The sequence below is a fragment of the Typopeltis vanoorti genome, chromosome 11 (genome assembly GCF_054136105.1).
Source record: "Typopeltis vanoorti isolate ZY-2024b chromosome 11, IOZ_Tvanoo_1.0, whole genome shotgun sequence".
In the NCBI taxonomy this organism is placed as follows: Eukaryota; Metazoa; Arthropoda; class Arachnida; order Uropygi; family Thelyphonidae; genus Typopeltis; species Typopeltis vanoorti.
The window spans coordinates 100798427-100820741 of record NC_143559.1 but is presented as its reverse complement, the minus strand read 5'-3'; the positions used below and the strand labels follow the sequence as shown (position 1 = coordinate 100820741).

Genomic DNA, 22315 nt, shown 5'->3' with positions numbered 1-22315 from the left:
CTTCTAGCCAGTCACTTCTCTTTTCTCTTGCTTCTATCTTGTCATTTTCATTTGTTACCTTCTGCAAACCTCCTCCTTCAGAACTCCCATCTGCATCTGGAATTTGCAAAATGAATGAAGAATTGCTCTGTTGAATTTTTATATCTGACCTACACATGAAAGGCTACAAGCACATCAGTGCTATGTGTGGGCAAGAGGAATAGAAGAAAGTAGAAATCTGTTTACATTTTGCTTGAACAGCTGAGGGTTGTAATCTTTGGGAAAGGCAGATTTGGGGAGACTGTTCCAAAGGACAGAAGTAGATGGAATGAAAGAGGAGGCAGTGAAGTTGGTTCGGTGAGTTTCGAGATAGACTGTAAAAGGGTGTTGGTTACCAGTGGTTCTTGTTTTGATGATTTTGGAGGGGGAGAGGGAATAATATTGGCCAATTCAGATGAATTGGAGGGAATAATATTGGCCAATTCAGATGAGCACTATCAGAAAGTATAGAAGAGGCACAAGGTAGAAACTGAATGTCTGTGAGAGGGGGATCGTTAATTAGCTCCTCATAAGAAGAGGGATCATAAATAGCCCTCTTCTGAATAGATTTGAGCAAACTTAAAGAGGATTTTGGTCCACCACCCCAAATATGGGAGCAATATTTCATGGCAGGGTGGATTTGGGCCTTGTATAGAATTAGCAGCTGTGAAGGTGTGAAGTAGTGTTTTGTGCAAAAAAGTACACCAAGTTTTTTGGTCGCTGCAGAAGCTATAGTCTAAATGAAATGTGGTTGTGCCAGGAAAGATCAGAGGTGCAGATCAGTCCAAGAAGAGAAATCTGATCGTGTTTGGATATCAAAGTATTATTGAAAGCAGTGAGCAGAGAAAGGAAGTGAGCTCTTTCTTGTGAGAGATCACACAGAACTGAGTTTTGGTGGCACTAAAGTTAACACATTTGTTCTTGCCCCACTGGGATATACCTAGGAGATCTGCGTTCAGGTCCCTGGTTATGGTAGATCTTGAGGATTCTAATACTTGAGCACTACAAGGTTTGTTGAATGAAAAGGAGGAATAGAGTGTACTGCTCAGCAAAGCTATGAATGGGACTGGAAGTGTGTGAGAGCAGGGCATTTATATACAAGAGGAAGAGAGTAGGTGAAAGAACAGAACCTTGGGATATTCCTGCATTGGTGGGGAAATCTGAGGAGAGTAAACAGTCCACCATGGCATGTGGTGAGCTACCAGTGAGAAAGTTGGTGATCCATTTGCAGAGTAAGGAAGACAGACCATAGGATGGCAGTTTGGTAAGTATGCCCCTGTACCAAACACAATCAAATGCGTTTGAAATGTCGAGAGCAACCACATGAGTTTCTCCAACTTTCTCCATGGCTTTGTTTATACTTGGATAGAGAATTAAACAAGAATATGATTTCATATCAAGTATAATTTAAATCTACTTCAGTGCCTTTTCTCAGTAACGTCCCCCCTCCTCTCATTTTTTTCAGGGAGTCTGTCTTAAGTTGTTTGCTCTTATGACAGTCTGAACTTGAACCAGGGTCTCTGGCAAGATTTCCTCATTAGTCATTGTAATGCACCAGATCTTCCCTATGCCAACAGTTACCTATAGGCTGTGTGAACAAAGAATTGCAGAAAGCATATGTGCTATATGTATCATGTGTATGAGTTTGCTCCCAGCTCTGAATCATTTATGGTTTTTAAAAACTATTGTTTCTTTATAATAAATTTAGTTTAATCCTTTATCCAAGTGCGAGCAAACAAAGTTTGCTCCTGAAAATACCTTCAGGACTGAATATGGTGTTGTACTACCCTGGGGTAAGGTAGTACAACTCCAGGCAACCCGTAGCAAAGGTGGAGCAAGCTACCAACATTCCTATCCCAGTATCTCCCATAATACAAAATACATCTCCTTGCGGATATGTATAATGTTGTGCATTAAGGGAGCCCAGTAGCTCCCAGTGGTTGAGATACCAGGCAGAAGCAATAGCGAGGTCATCTCCACCTATAGGAGTTGCCAAAAGGTGTGCCACCTTTTTTTTTAAATTACTCTGGATTTAGAGAAAGAGGTTGAAAGTTTATTTTTCACTTGGTTAGACTATAATAAATTTAGTTTAATCCTTTATCCAAGTGTGAGCAAACAAAGTTTGCACCTGAAAATATCTTCAGGACTGAATATGGTGTTGTACTACCTTACTGGGGTAAGGTAGTACAACTCTGGGCAACTCATAGCAAAGGTGGAGCAAGCTGTATTCAGTCCCAAAGATATTTTCAGGCACATACTTTGTTTGCTCACACTTGGATAAAGAATTAAACTAAATTTATTATAGTTCAATATTGTTTCTCTAGTTATCATACCTATTTATCCTGATGATGATGATGCTAGATAATTAATGGCAATACAGGATAGTGTTCTTATTTCAATAAAAATGCTCTTAATGTGATATATTAGTCATGTATTTACATATTTGTAAATACATGATTAATTACATAACTACTTCTCCAATTACTGATTTGGATGGAAAGTTACTTTAAGATAAAAAAAATGCATTTTTACCATGAATTAATACTTTAATTTTGTAGTATAATTTTTCATTAGGCAAGAAAATAATGTATTTCAAAGTATTTTATTAATTTCCTCTATTATGGTTTCTGGACCTAAATAGATTTTTCTTAGTATGGGCCATGAAGAAAATAAATTTGGCTGAGTTACTTGGTTAGTGCCACATTTTATACAAAATGGTTTGCTTTTGCATTAAGATAGTTGCAAAGAACTTGGAGAAGAGCAAACAATTATTCTTATTTAAATTAAGATGATTTTTAAGGCTTTGTCTCTGAAAAAAAAAAATGGAAGTGTGAGGTTTAAATTTGGGTTTATGTACAATTTAGTCAGAACTCTTTAATCCATGTAATCTCAAAAGTATTCTATGAGATTCGAATCTGGTGGCCATGGTAACACTTGGAAGTTGCTGTCATGTTCAGTAAGTGACTTTAAAACAATACTGGCGATGCAGCGTTGTGCATTGTCCTGCTGGAACACACCATTAGTTTCAGGCCAGAGGGGGGGGGGGGGGCACCATAAAGAGATGTACCTGATCAGCTACAATTGCTAGGTGATTGGATTCTTAATACAGTTTATGGGTATCAGGCCCCCAAGAGATTCCCAGGAAAAAATGATCACACCATACCATAATGTTGCCTTCTCCTGCCAACTTCTGCTGGACCTTGATATTGGGGTCATTCATCTCTTCAGGTTTTTGTCTAACTCCTCAACTACTGTCCACGCAACAGCAGGGAAACAAGATTCATCCAAAAAGGCACTGAAGAGTGCCTTTTTGGATGAATTCACTTTTACATTCTTTAATGGTCCAGTGATGTCTCTCAGATGCAAACTGTAGACAGTCATCAATGATTAGGCATAAGCATTGATACTTTGACTGAGCACCTACTTGACCATATGGAGTGAGGGGGGGGTGCATTGTATAGTGGTCTGGGAAACACTGTTGTTCTTCCCCTGGTTAAATTTCATGGTCAGCAATTTGAGAGTTTGTTTTTTTGTTCACGAGTTTTGCAAGATGGGACAACCTGCATTCATCACAAACGTATGAAGTGTGTTTTCCCACTATCCATTGGCCCAGTATCTTTCCATCCTTGGAACACCTTAACTACAACTCTTAAACAGCTTATATTCATGCATTTTATTTATTTATTTATTTATTTTTTTGAAGTCTTTCAATCATATGTCTTACCCATGTTGATCAGCAACTTCGAATGAATGCTTTTTCACACACCTTCAGTATCATGTATTCTGGGTGTTATTGTGGAAGTGCCACCTGGTGAAGTGGAATGGCTGATTGTGAATAATGTAGGTAGTTATAATATTTGGACTGGATATAACATCTGAGATTTTTTTTTATAATATTTATTTTTTCCCCCAGTATATGTTGAAGTCTCTCTGCACCTCATAGTGCAAATGGTAGTGATGATGTTTGGTTCCTACCATTGCATGGGAGGAGCATTTATGAATGGTATCACCACTGACAGTAAGTTAACCAAGCTCATGTAGAAGTAATAGTTTTCCATTTGAAATATCTTGGATTTGTTTTCCTGCAGTTTATCCAGTTTAATATGCATTTTATAAAAAACTCTCTCTCTCTTTCTTTTTCCCTCCCATCCCACTTCAAGAAAAATTTTAAAAAAATAAGCCAGTAAGAAACCAAGGGGTCATATATGTATTGCAAGATTTAAAACTTAAGATTAGTTATTATATTTTATATATATATATATATATATATATTTTTTTTTTTTTTTTTAATGCATCAATTTAGCATTTAACTCTTGTAAAACATTTTTTATATTATATTTGTATATCTGAATTGTAACTCTAGTGAATTAAGCAAATATATTTTAATTTTTCTAGTGAAAGGTCTAATTTAAGTACTTGTTTATAGGTACAACAAAAATCTGCTTGTCAAGTCTTTCAAGCTTGCTCTATGATTGTTAAACGTGATATCAATGCAGCTTTATATTTGTTACCTTATATCATGTTATATGCTATACAAGATAGTTCTGAAAAAGAAGTAGAAGAGGTTAGTATAAACCATGATTGTTTCTTACTTAAATATATTTTATATTTTATTTCAGAAATGAATATAATTTATAAAGAAAATAATGTTACTTTATACCATTCATGTTTTATTCCATTTACTTTGATTCTGTGAAACGGCCTTCCTCACAATATTCCCCCAAGATTACAATCTCTAGTTCTTCCAAAAAGAATATCAACTGATTATGTTTCTCTTCATCCTCCCCACACACACACACGGCATTGATTTCCTGTAGGCTTTACAACTTCTTATATGCAGTAGTGATATATACCATATTTTTTGCCTTGTAAGACATGCTTTTTTTGTACCTGAAAATTAGGATGCGTCCTATAAATCAAATGCATCTTATAAACTGGTGCATCTTATACACCAATGTGTTTTTTATGTATATGCTGTTACGGTGCATCATCACTTGTCAGTAATGCATAATCAGCTTGAATAGCTGCACTGTTGTTAATGGTCATGCATTTAAGCTAATAATCAGTACATTATTATATTTAATTTTTTTATATTTTTTATGACCAATGGATTCTATGAAGCACAGACATAGCTATACAATTGTGTTTAAGCATAGTGTGATTAAGTACGCCAAAAAGAATGACAACATGGTAGCAGAGCAGCACTTTGGACTTCTATCTACAGAAAAAATGGTATGAACTTGGAAGCAAGAGCAGCAATTAATAGAAGCATATTCTAAAAAAACACAATCTCTGCAGAAAACCAGCAAAATGACCAGAAATTGAAAATGAATTAAAAACTTGGATAATAGATCAAAGAAGATCAGGTTGTTACATATCTATAAAAATGATTTTTCAGTGAATAAAATTATTGGCAACAGAAAGAAATATCATCAATTTATGGATATTATGGATAAATAGAAGCAGGCAAAATAGCCGTAAATATAATATCATAAATTTTACAGGATCACCATCATGGTGCTTTAGATTTATGAAGAGAAATGATTTATGCATACATGCATGCAAAAGCAAAAATATCATGAAAAATGCCACAAAATTTCAAAAATAAAATTATTGTGTTTCACAGATTCATCATAAATGCTAGAAAACAAGACAGTTTTTACAGATAGCTAATATCAATGAAGTGCCTCTGACTTTTGATGTACCCTTGAACAAGACTGTTGACTCCAAAGATTAAAAAAATATATTATTGTTAAAACCTCTGGTCACAAAGAAAACAGCTGTTGTTTTGCCATGCTATGCTGTGGGTGGAACAAAATTGCTACCGTTTTTTTTTTTTTTTTTTATAAAGAAAAACAATGCCCAGAGAAAAACTTCACAAAGGATTTATAATCATATTCATCCAAAAGAATGAATGGATGAGGAAGGGATGAAGTTATGGATAAAAAAGGTGCAGTCCGGACATCCTGGCTGTTTATGTCAGAACCTGCTTTGTTAATATGGGATCAATTTAGGTGTCATAAAACCAAACTGTTAAGAATGAAGTTTGCAAAATGAATACAAAAATAGCTATAATCCTTGCTCTGTTGAAGTATCCCTGTGCTTCAACCTTTAGATGTATCAACAAACAAACTATTTAAAGAATTTATGAGGAAAAATGGGTCAATTGGATGCAATCTTCAAATTTTGAGGAAACAACTACAGGTAGGAGAAAGAAGGCCATAATTTCACATGTGTACAAATGGGTAAAGATTTCATGTAATGAAGTAAAACCCAAAATTATTATGAAATCTTTCCAGAAGTGTGGCATTAGTAATTCTCTTGATGGTATGGAGGATGATTTATTATTTCAAGACAGCGATGACGCAGTTTCAGATGAAGAATCAAGTTTAGAAAATTTTGAGAGTGAAGATGATGATGATAAAGATTTGAAAAGAATATTAATGAAATTTATAAAAATTAGTTTGATTATATATATTGTAGAAGAAATGGATGTGAGTTTTTAGATGTGTGGAGGAGTGTGTTTGATCTCAGAAAAGACTTGTATAAGAGGGATGGCCTGCACTTAAATTCATTTGGCATCAGGAGCCTGGAGAAATTACTTCTTGGTGTTATACCTAATGCAGAGAGTCAATGAAACTAGATTATCATGGGAGGAATGGAAAAAATGTGTCTGAAAGTTCAGCTATGGCATGCAAACGTGATAAAGACATGAGTGTCTTTGAACATGGTTATGTATGTGGCAAAGGAGGTGGAAAAATATGCTTTGGGTTCGGATCTTTTAAGTATGTCTGGTGAGGGAAAATAGAATTTCTAGAACAAGATCAAATAGATTGCATATCTAATTATAAGAATAAGCTAGGTGGTAATTTATTACGTCTATACACAAATGCCAGGAACATCAGAAACAAAGGAGTTGAGTTTCTTGCTTTATTGAATACGATGTTGAATTGAATTATTGCAAGACAACTTTCTCAAGCAGCATGTGAAAGAAAGAACTCTGAGTCAAAGAGTGTTGGATTTGCTTATAGTGTCAGAAGTTGTCTCTGTTAAGAATATGGCTATTTTACCACCAATTGGTGACAGTGATCATGCTGTACTTTCTTGGGAAGTATCTAATTGTATTGATGCTCCAATTTAAACAGGTTACATGCTGAACTACAAAGCTAGAAATTATGATCAACTTAGGAGAATACTATCTATGATCCATGGTATAGTTTCTGAATGGAAAAAATGTCAGCAATGCATGGGAATCTTTGAAAAAGTGCTTAAATGAGGTGGTATCTAAATGTGTCCCTAGTGTTCGAAGAATAAATAGGTTGGGAGTTCAATGGATGTGCAACCTTATTAAGCAAGAGATCCACAAGAAGATGATGATATGGAAAGAATATCATGATAATAAGAGTGAGAGGAGTTATAAAATATATAAAGCTTGGGCCAGTAACGAGTATTGTGTGGAAAGCTAAATCGGAGTATGAAAAGAAATTGGGTATGCAAGCTAAAGGCAATCCAAAAGAATTTTAACATTATGCTGCAAACAAAAGAAAGAATGAATGTAAAAGAATAACTTAATGGAATGCAGATGGTACTCGGGCGTCGGAAGCTAATGAGATTGTTCAGTTAATGAGTGCTCACTTTGCTAACATATATATCAACCAGGTATATGTAACATGTTGCACAGTGCTACTGCTACATTGTATGAAGAGTTAGAGGTTCATGAAAATTAGGTTGAAGAGCTGTTGCATAACCTGGATAAGAATTTGTCAATAGGGACAGATGGAATATCAGCCCATTTGCTAAAGGACTGTTCAGCCGAATTGGCTAGGCTTTTCACATGTTTGTATAACTTGAGTCTTAGCTCAGGAATGATATCACAGAATGAAAAGAATGTATAATAGTACATTGTACAAGGGTGGTGCAAAAACTGATGTTTCTAACTACCAATCTATCAGTATCTCTGGTATGGTAGTGAAAATTTTGGAGAAGCTAGTAAGAATCACATACAGAAATGGGTAAACAAACAAGCTATAGTCTGCAATGAGCAAATGTGTTTACTAAAGGAAGGTCAAGTTTTTGTAATTTGCTCATATTTTATAACAATGTTATAGCCGAGTTGTATAAAGGGAATGGATACACCTGTGATAATGTTGGATTTTTCTAAGGCATTTAATAGAATACCACACAAAAGACTGTTGCATAAACTTGAGAATATGGGATTGAAATATAAACTCTTGACTTTACTTGAGTGGGTATGAATCTGCCAGATTTAAGGTGACCAGTATACCTCAGAGTTCAGTCTTTGGGTCATTATTGTTCAATCTATACATTAATGACATCAGGCAGGGTCTAACTTCAGATGTGCAATTGTTTTCTGATGATGCAAAGATAGGAAGAGCAATCAGGGATGCTACTGATATTCAGCACTTACAAAATGATTTGAATAAGCTAGAAATTTGGGCAAACGAAAATGGCTGTCAGTTTAATGTTAGTAAGTGTAAAGTTATGCACTGTGGCGAAATTAGAGTTCCAGTGGCATATTATATTAACAGGGTTATGCTATAAGAAATGGAGGAGGCAATCGATCTTGGTTCACATAGCAAAAGTTACAAATACAACTCAGATGGTAATTGTGATGTTGAAGCGAACATGGACATGTAAGGATAAGGAAATGATTTTGCCTCTTATAAGGCTTTGATAAGACCACATGGATTATTATGCGCAGATTTGGTCTCCCAGGTTCCAACAGGATCAAGAAGCTGTGGAAAGGATGCAAAGAAGAGTTACAAAGATCATATTTAGATTATGAGGACAGATTACAAGTATGTTGATTAACCACGCTACTGGCCAAGACGTCTATAGATGTCAAGGTTATCATGGATGCGAAGTGCATATTAAAATTGTAATACCATTGATATTACATTGAAATATATGATGGATATGAAGCGTATGAGGATACGCTTCATATCCATTATTTGATGCATAATGGCCAGTAAGGTGGTTAAGACCGGTTAGCAGGAGAAAGAGGGGTGATATGATAGAGGTCTATAAACTTTTTAATGGGTGTTATAGGATATCGTCTGATAAAATTTTTTCTTATATGGAAGGTGGGGAGAGAGCTCTGGTGCATCCATGGAAATTAAGTTTGTTCACAGTCAAGAAATTGGTAAGAGCTAGGTTTTTCTCTCAGAGAGCAGAGTGAGTGGAATAGTTTGCCTTTAGGGATAGTGAGTGCATCTAGTGTGAATGAATTTAAGGAAAGGTATGACAGCTGGTGTGTGGGTAATTTATAGCCTCCCTCGATGAGTCCTTGACTCCCTGGAGGTCTCAGAGCATAATAATAATAACAATAATACTATTATTATTATTATGTTAGATTTTTTAATGACTTTATGATTTTTTAGGAATAATTTTTTTTTGTCTAATAATATATGTAGTAAAATTTTAAATTAAAAAAAATAAATAAATATTTACATGAAACATTTTATGCATAATTCGTACATTTTATACTGTGAAGAACTTTTTTCCCAAAAATTCGACATGAAAAATACAACGTTGTGTCTTATGAGGTGAAAAATACGATATGTATATGTATATAATAGAAACTCAACATATAGAAAAATAATACTAAATCCTAAGTCAAAAGAACTGAAGATGAGAATCATCAATATAAGGAGTATTAATGGAAAGAAAATCAAACTTGCAGAAGAATTGGAAAAGTACTACATGGACATAATTAACTGAGACAAAGAAGACAAAAACAGTGGTCTTGCTAAATAACAAGTATAGGATGTTATATTCAGACAGTAATATAGATGTTAAATTCAGACAGTAACGAAAGGAAGGAGCAGTGATAACATTCATTACCAAACTTGAAGATAAACTTTTTGATTGGAAGGCAGTTTCAAGTAAAGTGATGCGAGCACACTTCAAAATGGGGAAATGGGCCATAAAACTTAGTTGTGCATATGGTCCCACCTTTTGTGGGACCATAAAAATTCTTCCACTTCTTCTAAGGAACAAATGGAAGAATTTTTTTGAGTAAGTAGAATAGGCAGCTGACATAAGAAGATGGGGGAAGATCTAAACAGTAGAGTAGGAAATAAATACCGCAAGGCATATAACAAAGTTTTGGGAATTTTTAGGAAAGTTTGGAGAAAATGACATAGTTAATTGTTATTAGCTTACTTACCATTATTATGATAAGTATTTGCTGGATATCTGCTGAGGATAGGATTGGTTATTACTAATACCATGTTCCAACATGTTGATTAATTTTGATTAATCTATACCGTTTAATTGATTAAACGGTATAGATGCAAACACAGACTGATAAGAAAATAACTATTTATTAACTTATTGCTGATATTTCACCGGTATTCTGTCCAGCATCTTCAGAGCACAAAAACAGTTTGTTACAGAACACGAAACAACAATCTGGTATAACAATGGGACTAGTTTGAACAATTGTAATGTACAACACAAAGACTAAAGTCCTAATTCGGCGGCATCTGTGTTGGAAAAAAAAAAAAAAAACAGAGAGAAAGCAGGTATTAATTAGGTCTTAAGATCACTTTCTTCAAAATCAATGGTAAATTTATACAGCCATAATTGTTGAGGTTTGTAGCATGTTCAGGGCTTCTGTTGATTCCAGGAACAATCTCTCTGACTTATAGCAACTTCTGTGCAGTACTTTTGTTTTTTTCCAATTGATCCTGTATGCAGGGGAATCCGACTTGCCATAGCGATAGTGCCAGATGTATTTTTTATGTCCACATTTCTTCCTGTTTGTCTATAGTGGGCTCAATCACATGAACAGGTCACTTCATAGACTCCTGGATGTGATAAAGAAGAGATTCCATCCTTGGATGAATGGATGAGAGTTACCAATTTGATGTATGGTTTAAATATGGTGCGTAGCTGATGTTTCTTAAGCACTCTAGATATCTTTTCAGATGTACCTTTAATGTATGGAATGGTGACAGTTTTGCTGTAGTCTTCTGTGGTAGACATTGAGCTGTGATTTCTGGGGAGCATTTAGTATTTTATCTGTCTTATGGGGATTATAGCCATTGGCTAAAAAGGTGTGACATAAGTGAGTGAGTTCAGCAGTGAGAGCATTGTCATTGGAACATATTGCTCTAGCTCTGTGGGTTAGTGTCTTTAGGATACCATATTGTTGAGATAGGTGATGATGTGATTCTTTGTGCACAAAGAATCACACCATCACCATCGATCACACCATGAGTATGAAAAGAAACTGGCTCTGCAAGATTTCTATTGATATGTTGTAAATAAAAGAAAGAATGAATATAAAAGAATAACTCTTCTGAATGATGATGATGTGGGGTGACAGATGCAGAAGAGGTTGTTCAGCTAATGAGTGCCCATTTTGCTCAAAAATATAACCTGGTGTATACAACATTGAGTTCACTGCTACCTTTTCACAGGTTTATGAAGAGGGTGCATTAGAGCTGTTGCACAAACTGAATAACAGTTGAGCAATAGGGACTGATGGGATCTCAGCACAGATTCTAAAAGTGTTCAGCTGAACTGGCTATTCCTTTGACCAGGCTATATAATTTGAGTTTCGGAACAGAGAAGATTCCACAGGAATGGAAAGAATGTATGGTAATCCCATTGCATAAGGGTTGGCAAAGACCATTGTATCCAACTATCGACCAATCAGTATCTCAGGAGTGGTGGTGAAGATTTTGGAAAAATTGGTTAGGTCTTGTATTCAGAAATAGGAAAATCCAGAAAAATCTTTACTTTACAATGAACAACAGGGTTTACTAAGGGAAGGTCATGTTTTTGCAGCTTGCTTACGTTCTATAATAATGTTACTATTGAACTAGACAATAGGAATGGATACACCATGATACTTTTTGATTTTGCTAGGCTTTTGACAGAATACAGCATGGAAGACTGTTGCATAAATTGGAGAATATGGGATTGGATTATAAAGTATTGGCATAGATAAGAGGATGGCTGACTGACGGATATCAAAAAGTGGTATATGGGGATGTGAGTCTGCAAAATTTAAGGTAGCTAGTGATGTACCACAAGAATCAATCCTTGGTCCACTGATATTCAATCTGTTCATTAATGATATTGGGAAGGATTTGACAGATGGCATACAGCTATTTGCTGATGATGTAAAGATAGGTAGGGTAATGAAGAATGCTGCTGATATTCAATACTTACAGAATGATTCGATTAGGCTGGAATTGTGGTCATGGGAAAATGGATGTCATTAAATGTAAAATCATGCACTTTGGCATGATTAGATATCCAGTGTCATATTATATTTGTGGGATTATGCTAGAAGAAACTGATCAGAAGAAAATGAATAGGGATCTTGGAGTGTTAGTAGATAGCAGGTTGAAGTTTAGGGGCAATGTAGCAAAGATTGCAAATACAACTCAAAAGATAATTGCAATGCTGAAACAAACATTCATATGTAAAAGTAAGGATTTGCCTCTTTACAAGGCCTTGAAAAGTCCTCACTTGGACTATTGTGCTCAGGTCTGGTCTCCTGCTTTCTGTTGTGATTCTGATACAGTGGAGAAAGTGCAAAGGAAAGTTTTAAAAATGATATCAGGATTGGATTGTGGAATAATACTGATTATGAAGACAGATTGAGAATTTGTAGACTGCAGACTCTAGCAAAGAGGGGTGATATGATTGATACTTACAAACATCTGAAAGGGTCATCATACAGGATTTCAGTTGATGGAATTTTTCATCCTTGGAAGCTGAAAATGAATGCCATTGAGAAGGGGTTGAGGGCTGTAATTTTCTTTTACAGGATTATGCATTATTGGAACAGATTACCATTGGATGTTGTGTGTGCAGGCAGTGTGAATGAATTCAAGAATAAGTATGATTGCTGGTGTGTGTAGTATGTGGCCCCCCTCTATACATTTTTGAAAATTATGGAGACAACTACCGTGTTTGAATAAAAACTTTAGTTTAATATAACTAAAATCTACATTCGATGGTTTGACCTTTATGTCAAGGTCATCTTCTGGAGCATACAACTATACACAGAAAACAAGCTGCACTACAATCAAACTGGTTTGTTAAAGATACTGACCAACCGCTGCAACAATTGTTGGTCTGACCTCTGGCGAAAAAAAAAAAAAAATTATACATCAACACTAGAGTCCTATTATTAGTGTTATCTGTTGGTTGTAGAAATACATTGGGTGTAACAACAAGTATCTATCTATATACATATATTAACATCATGATTATACTTGTATATTCCAACCAGTTGGTATGGAATGGTTTCTAATACTAGCTGAAGATTGGCTTGAGTCCTGACTTATGCCGGATCTAATTTTTCTGTGTATAGTTGTATGCTCCAGAAGATGACCTTGACATAAAGGTCGAAACGTCGAATGTAGATTTTAGTTATATTAAACTAAAGTTTTTATTCAAACACAGTAGTTGTCTCCATAATTTTCGAAAATGCATTTGGATCACTGTGTAAGCTTAAAAGAATGCCCCCTCCCTCTATACCTTGAGGTCTCTCTTTATAATAATAATAATCTTATGATTTTTCAACTATTTGTATAAAATACTGATCCTAATAATCTCTACTTCCATAATTGAACTTGTTCTTTCCTGGATTTCTTTTCTTTTAGTGTTACATGGTGATCAGCATTAATTTCAGTAAAAATTGTTAATTTATGGATTAGGCCACCAATTTTGCTGTATTAAAACTATCTATGTGAATTTGTTCTCTGATTATGTTATAAATAGAATATAGCTTTGATGTAGTATTTTTTCTTTTTTTTTTTTCCTCACTAGAGGTCATGCCAGTAGAGTCACTGGCTTACTGTTTGAAATGTAATATAGCTTGTCTTTGTATGTACATATGTATACTTCAGATGATGACATTAATATGAAAGTCGAAATGTTGGGAAATTAAAGTAATTATTCCTAACACATTTGTAGTCTCCATAATTTTTATTGAAATGAATTCCTAGATTTCTCTTCCACAATTATTCCTAGCCTCTTTAATTTGTATACTAATGATAGAGAGAAATATTTAAGGGAATGGGGATAATATTCAGTTGTTTGATGATAATGCAAAACTGAGGAGGGCAATAACTGATAAAAGTATTAGAAATCATGCAGTATGATTTAAATAAATTGGTATTGTGGGCAAAGGATAATTTTGCAGCATTTAAATGACTTTTTAATATTGCAGAAGGTAAGGTATTCACTCTGTGAGTTGAAAAGGTTACATAATGTACATCACATTGATGATACTGGATTACAGTAAATAGATAAGGCTAGGGACTTGTGGGTAATATGTGGACAGAGAGTTTTGCACATTCCTTAAAAATATCTGGTGATTGTCATCCAATCTCCACAGCCTTATTAACATCTAACCCAGTCAATACCTGACAAGCCTCTGATTCTTTCTCTTCTAATTCTTCTAATAGTTACCTCCCTTACACATATTACACAGCATTATTCACCAGTATGATATACACTGATGAAGTGCTCATTCATAATTCCGCTATATCTTTTGCAGTGGTCACTCTGCTGCCACAACTATCTACCAATGTCAGCCTGCCATAATCATGTGGAAAGATTTATGTGTACGTAGTCCGTGTTAATTTATTTTTACAGTATTGATGATAACACAAAATGATAAGAAAATAATTACTGTTTATTAACTTATTTGCTGATATTTCACTGGTATCATATCCAACATCTTCAGAGCAAAAAAAAAAAAAAAAAATCAGTTTTTCAGTATGAAACAACAACAATATGGTATAACAGTAGGATTAATTTAAACAATTGTAACGGACAACACAAAGGCTAAGGTCATAATTAGGCACCATCTATGTTGGGGGGGAAAGAGTATTAATTAGATCTTAAAATGACTGTCTCCTGGATTTTTGGCAAATTTATATTATACAGCCTACTTGTTGAAGTTTGGGGTATGTTTTAGAGCTTCTGTTGATCCCAACAACAATCTCTCTGAATTATAATGACTTCTGTGTAGCACTTTGGTTTTCTTCCAATTGATTCTGTGTGAAGGGGTATCTGAACTTTTTATGTTCTGTTATGAACTGTGAACATCTGCTAAACTGGATGTTCACAGTTCTCTCCACACATACAGGGAGATATTTGCACAAACAGTCACACCACCACCACTCATCTCAACAGTATGGTATTCTAAAAACATTAACTCGCAGAACTAGAGTGATTTGTTCTCACGGCTGAACTCACTCACTCACGTCACGCCTTCTTAGCCAATGGCTATAATCCCCATAGGATAGAAAAAAATACTAAATGCTCCCCAGAAATCATCTCCCCCCCCCCATTGCCTACAACACAAGATTACAGAAAAACTGTTAACATCCCATAAATTCAAGGTACATCTGAAAAGATATCTAGAGTGCTTAGTAAACATCAGCTATGTACTCTATTTAAACCTTATGTCAAATTTGCAAATCTCAACCATTCACCCAAGGACAAAATCTCTTCTTTATCACATCCAGGAGTTTATGAAGTGCCTTCTTCTTCTTCTTGTGACAGAGGAAGAATTCTCCTGAATTATCTTTAGCCTGACTAGCCAATCTCCTCACATACTGCATCTTTTCTTTCTTTACCATGCTTGTCACATTCCTGGTTGGCCGAGCGGTTAGCATATCTGCTCTTGAGCCAGAAGGCTGCAAGTTTGAATCTCATCGTGGTCATGGATGTTTGCAATTGTGAAAATAATGGTGGTGGTGGTAGGCAGTAGATGGCATTGGTTTAAATGATGGTGGTTGCAGTGGAGACAGTTGTAGAGTAGGTGTCCTCCCTCAATGAGTCTTTGGACTCCCTGGAATTGTCACATAATAATAATAATTTCCTAGCCTGCACTTTATACTTCTCACGTGTCTGAGATCCATGAACTGTCTTGTTTCTTTTCCAACATAGTTTGCTTGGTATCACTGTTCATCTATTTCACCTCCGCTCTATTTATTTGCTTATCTCTTTGGTATATGCAGTTATACATTGCTTGTGTTAGATACTGCCTTATGAATTCCTATGCACTGTCAACATGTTTTCTTTGCAGCTCATCTATCCAATATGTTGATGCTAGTTGACTACAAAGCTTCCCATAATAATCCACCTTATAACTCTACATATATAATTTTTGCAATTTTCTTTGTTCCACCACTTTCCAAACAAGTACCTTATGTTCATTCTCACCAACTGGCAGCAGTGTTAATACCTCATTAACAACTACATCTTGTGGAGATACCACAAAATCTAGCACTATAAATCCTCTTGTTGCTTCTGTCACATGCTGCTTAAGATATTTATCTCTCTGAAACTCAATCTCTTATTAAAACCACCTTTCTCTTCTCTTTGTCTTTCACTTCTGTTGGTTCATATTATCTTCCTTAGTACTCACACTTTTATTCATTCCTTCGTTTGTTTTCTTCAGCACTTGCATTTTCACAAAATTTCACAAGACTGCTTTCTTGTTTTTGACATGAACACTTTTGACATTAATTTTTATAACACTGGCATTCTGTCTTGCTTTCTATTTCCACACGCTCACTTTAAATAATAAATACATTACAAGTAAAAAAAACAAATGTATCTCAAACAAACACTACACACTGACTAAAAGTATATTATAAACTGCATTTATCTGATATAAATTACACAGTATGTGTAATTTATATTATAACGTTATATTATAACCTCTCTTTATACAGATACATACACATTCTGACAGCCTTCTTCTTTGTGATCCTAATGGACCAAAGAAAATTAGATAATATCCTAGAAATGTACAGAATTAAGTTTGATAGTAGAAATGTATCAAAAGAGCAGGTTATTTAGAGATAATATCTCAGCCAGATTGAAATTTAGTTAAAGGGATAAAAGTTGTCAGAAACTGGCTGATATTGTTTTGAAGTGCCGAGGTTGTTTCTGTATTTTAATCTTTCATTATTGTTACATAACTTTGATTTTTGTAATTCTTTTGGGATGCCATATGCCATTTACATTAAACATATATTTTAATAGTAGTATACAAGCTTCAGACAAGTTGTGTTTGTTATAGTTATTCTCTATGTAGATCTCACTGTTTTAGTTATAACTTTCTTTCAACCTGTAGATTTACAATGAAGTCATAGCAGTTTTGAGCACTCAGGAAGTAACACAGCATCCCACCACACATTCTGATCTCTGTCATCTTAGTACACAAACTGTGTTTTCAGTTCTGGATTATCTTACTCGTTGGATTCAACAGCGACTTCAAATTTCTAGCCAGCAGCTTAAACAAAAAAATGGTAATTATCTAATTTGAATTTCATAAATGTCATGATTTTTAAAGAATTATTTTAAAGAGTTTGATCATTTGCATTGGTAAACCAACTTTTTACCTAAAGAATATTTTTGGGATGCTTAAGAGCTAAAGCTGTAAAACTGGAAAGAGATCTCCACATAGCCTTTAAAGGAATGCAGACAACTAAGGCTTCTGACCTATTGTCTAATCCTAATCTTCTTGTGGTGCACCATGTTATGTAACTATCTAAATACTGAACAAGTGAGAATGGGCTCACAATTTGGGATTTAGCTAAGAAAATTGTATTCTTATTGGCTTAAACCATCATCATCATAATCAAATTCCTGCTATGTCCCCTCAAGGGGGTGTACAGGATATGATAGTACTACATGAAAAATTTACATCATTACTAACTTCCTGTCTACAATTTTCCTCCAAACCAGTCTGTTACCTGTCAAGACCCAACATTATCAGATCTTATATTTCTATCTTCTAAGGCACTTTTTACTGTATCAGTCCACAATATATATACCCAGAGGAAGACCTAGGTCTTCCTCTGGGTCTTTTTTTTTGCCAACCTGATATAGAACACTTATTTTGCTAATCTTTCCTCTCCCATTCTATTTAAGTGACCATACAACCTGAGATCTCTGTGAACACATTCCTGATTGCTGACAATGTCAAAATCTTTCCTAATATCCTCGATTTTAATATGATATTGCCATTCATGCAGTGTCTAGTCTTTGGTCAAGTGTTTTACTTCTGACCCAGCTCTCAGATCCATAAGTTAAAACTGATTTGAACACCGTCTTGTATACAGCTAATTTAGCGTTCCGACTAATTTCTCTCTTATTCCATATGAATTTATTCAGTTGACTTCCTACCAGCTTTGTTGATTCTGTTGTCTATTTCCATATTTAATTTACCATCTTCACTAAAAATCGTGCCTAAGTAGCTGAAATGTTTTACTTGTTCCACAGGTTCTCCGTTCACAACGCAGTTGACATTTTCAATGATTCTGCCTATTTTCATTCTTTGTCTTTTTATTGCTGACCTTCATACCATATCTATTACAATAATTATTCAATTTAGTCAAGGAATTTTGCAGACTTGTAGCAGATTTATTTAGAATAGCACTACAGCTATCTTTACTATACTACTTTCCATAAGCTTGTTTAGTTGCTCTATCTCATAATCTATCTGGGAATGACTGTAAGCATACTTATGATGTCATTAAAACCACCATACTGTTCTCCTCATCTTAGTCAGGGAACTTGGGTAAACAGCAGAAAGTTAACTACTCAAACAAATTCCAACTGAAGGTCAGCAGAGTTCAAGATTGGCACCATGAACATAAGAGGCATCAATGGAAAAGAAATGGAAAACTAGCAGAAGAATTGGATAAGTACCTGATAAAAATAACAGGTTTTACTGAAACAAAGAAGATAAAAAAAGTGAGATCTTTCTAAGCAACAAATACAAGTTTTTATATTCAGGTAATAACATTCAGGGAAAAGAAGGAGTATTTATAGTATTCAACACTAAATACAAGGATAATCTTCTTTAATGGCAGACAATTTCAGGTATAGTGATTGATGCAAATATCAAAATGGGGAACTGAACAATAAGACTCATTTGTGCCCATGGTCATAGAGAAGGTTCTATAAATTAAAGATGGCAAGAAATTATATTCTTGGTTTAATCCTTTATCCAAGTGTAAGCAAACAAAGTTTGCATGTGAAGTATCTTCACTACTGGGCTACTTTTATATAGAAGCTAATGACTGTTCTACTAAGGAAGAAGTGGAAAAATCTTTTGAGGCACTAAAGAAATAAACTGACACAACAAAAAAGAAAAGTTGATTTTTTTTTTGTTGATTTAAAAAGCAGATTAGGAAATGAGTCGTACATATAGAAATACTTTGGGAAAATGTGGAGAAACGACTAAACCTCATAATCATGGTAAGTGCTGGATCTCTGTTCATGTTGTGGAATAGTTGTTGCTAACAATATGTATGTTCCAACGTGAATATGTGCACAAATTCACATGGAGAGAAGATAATGCCAAAATAAGAAAGTCTCATTGACTATGTTATTGTTGATAGTGATGATTTCACACTGGTTCAGGACACAAGAGCATACAGAGGATTTGAAATTGGGAGTGATCACCATTTAATTTTGAGCAAGATCAAATTGAATTTCATATTGAAAAGAATAGTGTGTAAGAAAGTTTTAAAATGAATCCAAGTTGAGTAGTTTTCAGAGATGAACTATAGACTGAAATATACAAACATTTTTTTTAAAAAAAATGAAAAAAAAGTGTGTAAACAAGAACCAAACTTTGGAGATTTATTGGCAAACCCTGAAGAACACTGCTCGATTCACCCAGAGAGTTATATAGTGAGGTTGAAAGGATAGAAAAATCAGAGCTCCATGGTAGTCTCAGGAAGATGGAGGCAGTAAAGGAAAAGAAACAGCATATCAAAAGTTTCTGACAAATAAGTCAGTTTGTTCTCTTAAAAATACAGCAAAAATGTAAGAAAGTGAAGCACTGTGTAAAATGCATGAAACATAAATCATGAAAAAGTTTGATCAGAACAGAAAATAAATATCAGAATGTTGGCAAAAAATACAACTGGAATAGATGATATTCAACCAGAAATACTCATATATGGAGGTATGAATGGCTACAATGGCTTTTTTTTACACTGGCCATTTTTCTGCAATGGCTACACTGCATAATTCAGAAGCACTGGTCAGAGGGGCAAATCTCAGATGATAGAGTAGAGCTCTCAACAGAAATGTAAGAAGGGAAATAAAACTAAATGTGAGAATTACAGAGGAATTTCACTACTGAGTCTTCTTGGTAACATTTATGTAAGTATACTTGAGAAAAGGATAAGAAAAAAATTGTGGAAAGAAAACTTGGACAAGAACAAGATGGTTTATGACCAAATAGAGGTTATCAGGATAAGATTTTCATTTTAAGAAAAATAATTGAGAAATCATGGGAATGTATGAATCTGGATAACACATATTACAAAGTCTGTAGAGAAAAGCTGTTCAAAATGTTAAAGTTCTATGATGTAAATGGGACATTAGATTAAGCAATATATAGTTCATATTTGAAAAGAAGAACATGTTAGTTTATATTCGAAAAGAAGAACACGTAAGAAAGTTTTAAAGTGAATAAAAGTTGAGCAGCTCTCAGATGTGAACTATAGACTAAAATACACAAATATTATTCAAGAAAAAATGAAAGGGTTTGAGAATGGGAACCAGACCTTGGAGATTCATTGGCAAGCCCTGAAGAAAACACTGATTGATTCAGCCAGAGAGTCATGTGGTGAGGTTGTCTGCAAGGATAGAAAAATCAGAACTCCATGGTGGACACAGTAAATTAAAGAGGCAGTGGAAGAAATGAAAAGAAGAAAGCATAACAAAAGTTCCTGGCAAATAAGATGGCTTGTGCTCTTAGAGAATACAGAGACAAATGTAAGAAAGCTAAACACTGTAAAACTAGCTAAACAAAGTCATGGGAGAACTTTGGTAAGAACATAGGAAATAAATATCAAGAAGGTGGCAAGATATTCTGAAGTTATTGAAGAATCTCGGAAATGGAGAAAAGAGTTCTGTAAAAGATGGCAGATGGCATCAATGGCAATATCATATTAAAAACGAGGATATTAGGAAAGATCTTGACATTGTCAGCATCCAGGAATGTGTTCTCAGAGATCTCAGGTGGTATGGTCGCTTAAATAGAATAGGCGAGGAAAGATTAGCAACTATAAAAGAAATTAGAGATGATAAAGGTGACATGCAAATGGGAGAAAAAGATATCCTGGAAGTATGGAGTAATTACTTCGAAAAATTACTAAATGACACAAGCAGTGATGACAGCACAGTGGTAAAAAACACTGACTAGGCATGCAGTCAGGAATACATATCCATACTTGAACTAGAAAAAAAGCCATCAAAAGTCTGAAATGTGGAAAGGCAGCAGGAGTAGATGATATTTGACCAGAAATGCTCAAGTATGGAGGTATAAAAGTCTTATAGTGACTGCACTGCATAGTTCAGAAGGCCTGGACAGAGGGACAAATTCCTGATGATTGGAGTAGAACTCTCATAGTACCCATATATAAAAAGGGAAATAAAACCTGAATGTGAGAATTACAGAGGTATTTCTTTACTGAGTGTTCCTGGTAAGAGTTCTGCAAGTATACTTGAGAAACGGTTGAAAACCATTCAAATCGTGGAAGAAAAGCTTGGTGAAGAACAAGCTGGATTCAGGCTGTCAGGATGAGATTTGGACATTACGACAGATAGTTGAGAAATCATGGGAATATAACAAAGATCTGTATTTAAGTTTTGAAGATCTGAAAAGGGCATATGACAAGGTGCCAAGAGAGAAGCTATTCAAAACCCTACAGTTATATGGGGCATTATATCGATGGGGCATTATATCAAGCAATGTCGATGGGGCATTATATCAAGCAATACTTAGTCTATATTTGAGTTGTAAGTCAGCAGTTAGAATTGAAGGAACTACAGGAAGATGGTTTAATGTTAAATCTGGTGTGAGACAAGGATGTACATTATCCCCCTCTGTTATTTATTATCTATATGGATCACATTATGATGGAAAGCAATATTATACCTGATATCAAAATTGGAGGTGTTAGTGTCAGCTCTTTGCTTTATGTGGACAATGTTATACTTCTAATTAAATTCGCTACAAGCCTGCAAGATTCCCTGACTAAAGTGAATAACTGTTGTAATAGATATGATATGAAGGGCAGCATTAAAAAGACAAAGACAATGAAAATAGGCAGAAACATTGAAAATATCAACTACATCGTGAATGGAGAACTTAGAGAACAAGTAAAACATTTCAGCTACTTAGGCACTGTTTTTAGTGAAGATGGTAAATTAAATATGGAAATAGACAATAGAATCAACAAAGCTGGTATGGTAGGAAGTC

General features: G+C 34.7%; 1 protein-coding gene across 1 annotated transcript in view; it reads left to right on the top strand.

The window, feature by feature from the left end:
- The window catches only part of LOC150101877 (serine/threonine-protein kinase ATR-like), an 860597-nt gene that overhangs the window by 537256 nt on the left and 301026 nt on the right, over positions 1 to 22315 (top strand). Inside the window, exons 35-36 of the mRNA XM_090399924.1 lie at positions 4445 to 4582; positions 17162 to 17336. Of these exons, the coding sequence (XP_090256050.1) occupies positions 4445 to 4582; positions 17162 to 17336 (313 nt within the window). The remainder of the gene's footprint in view (positions 1 to 4444; positions 4583 to 17161; positions 17337 to 22315) is intronic.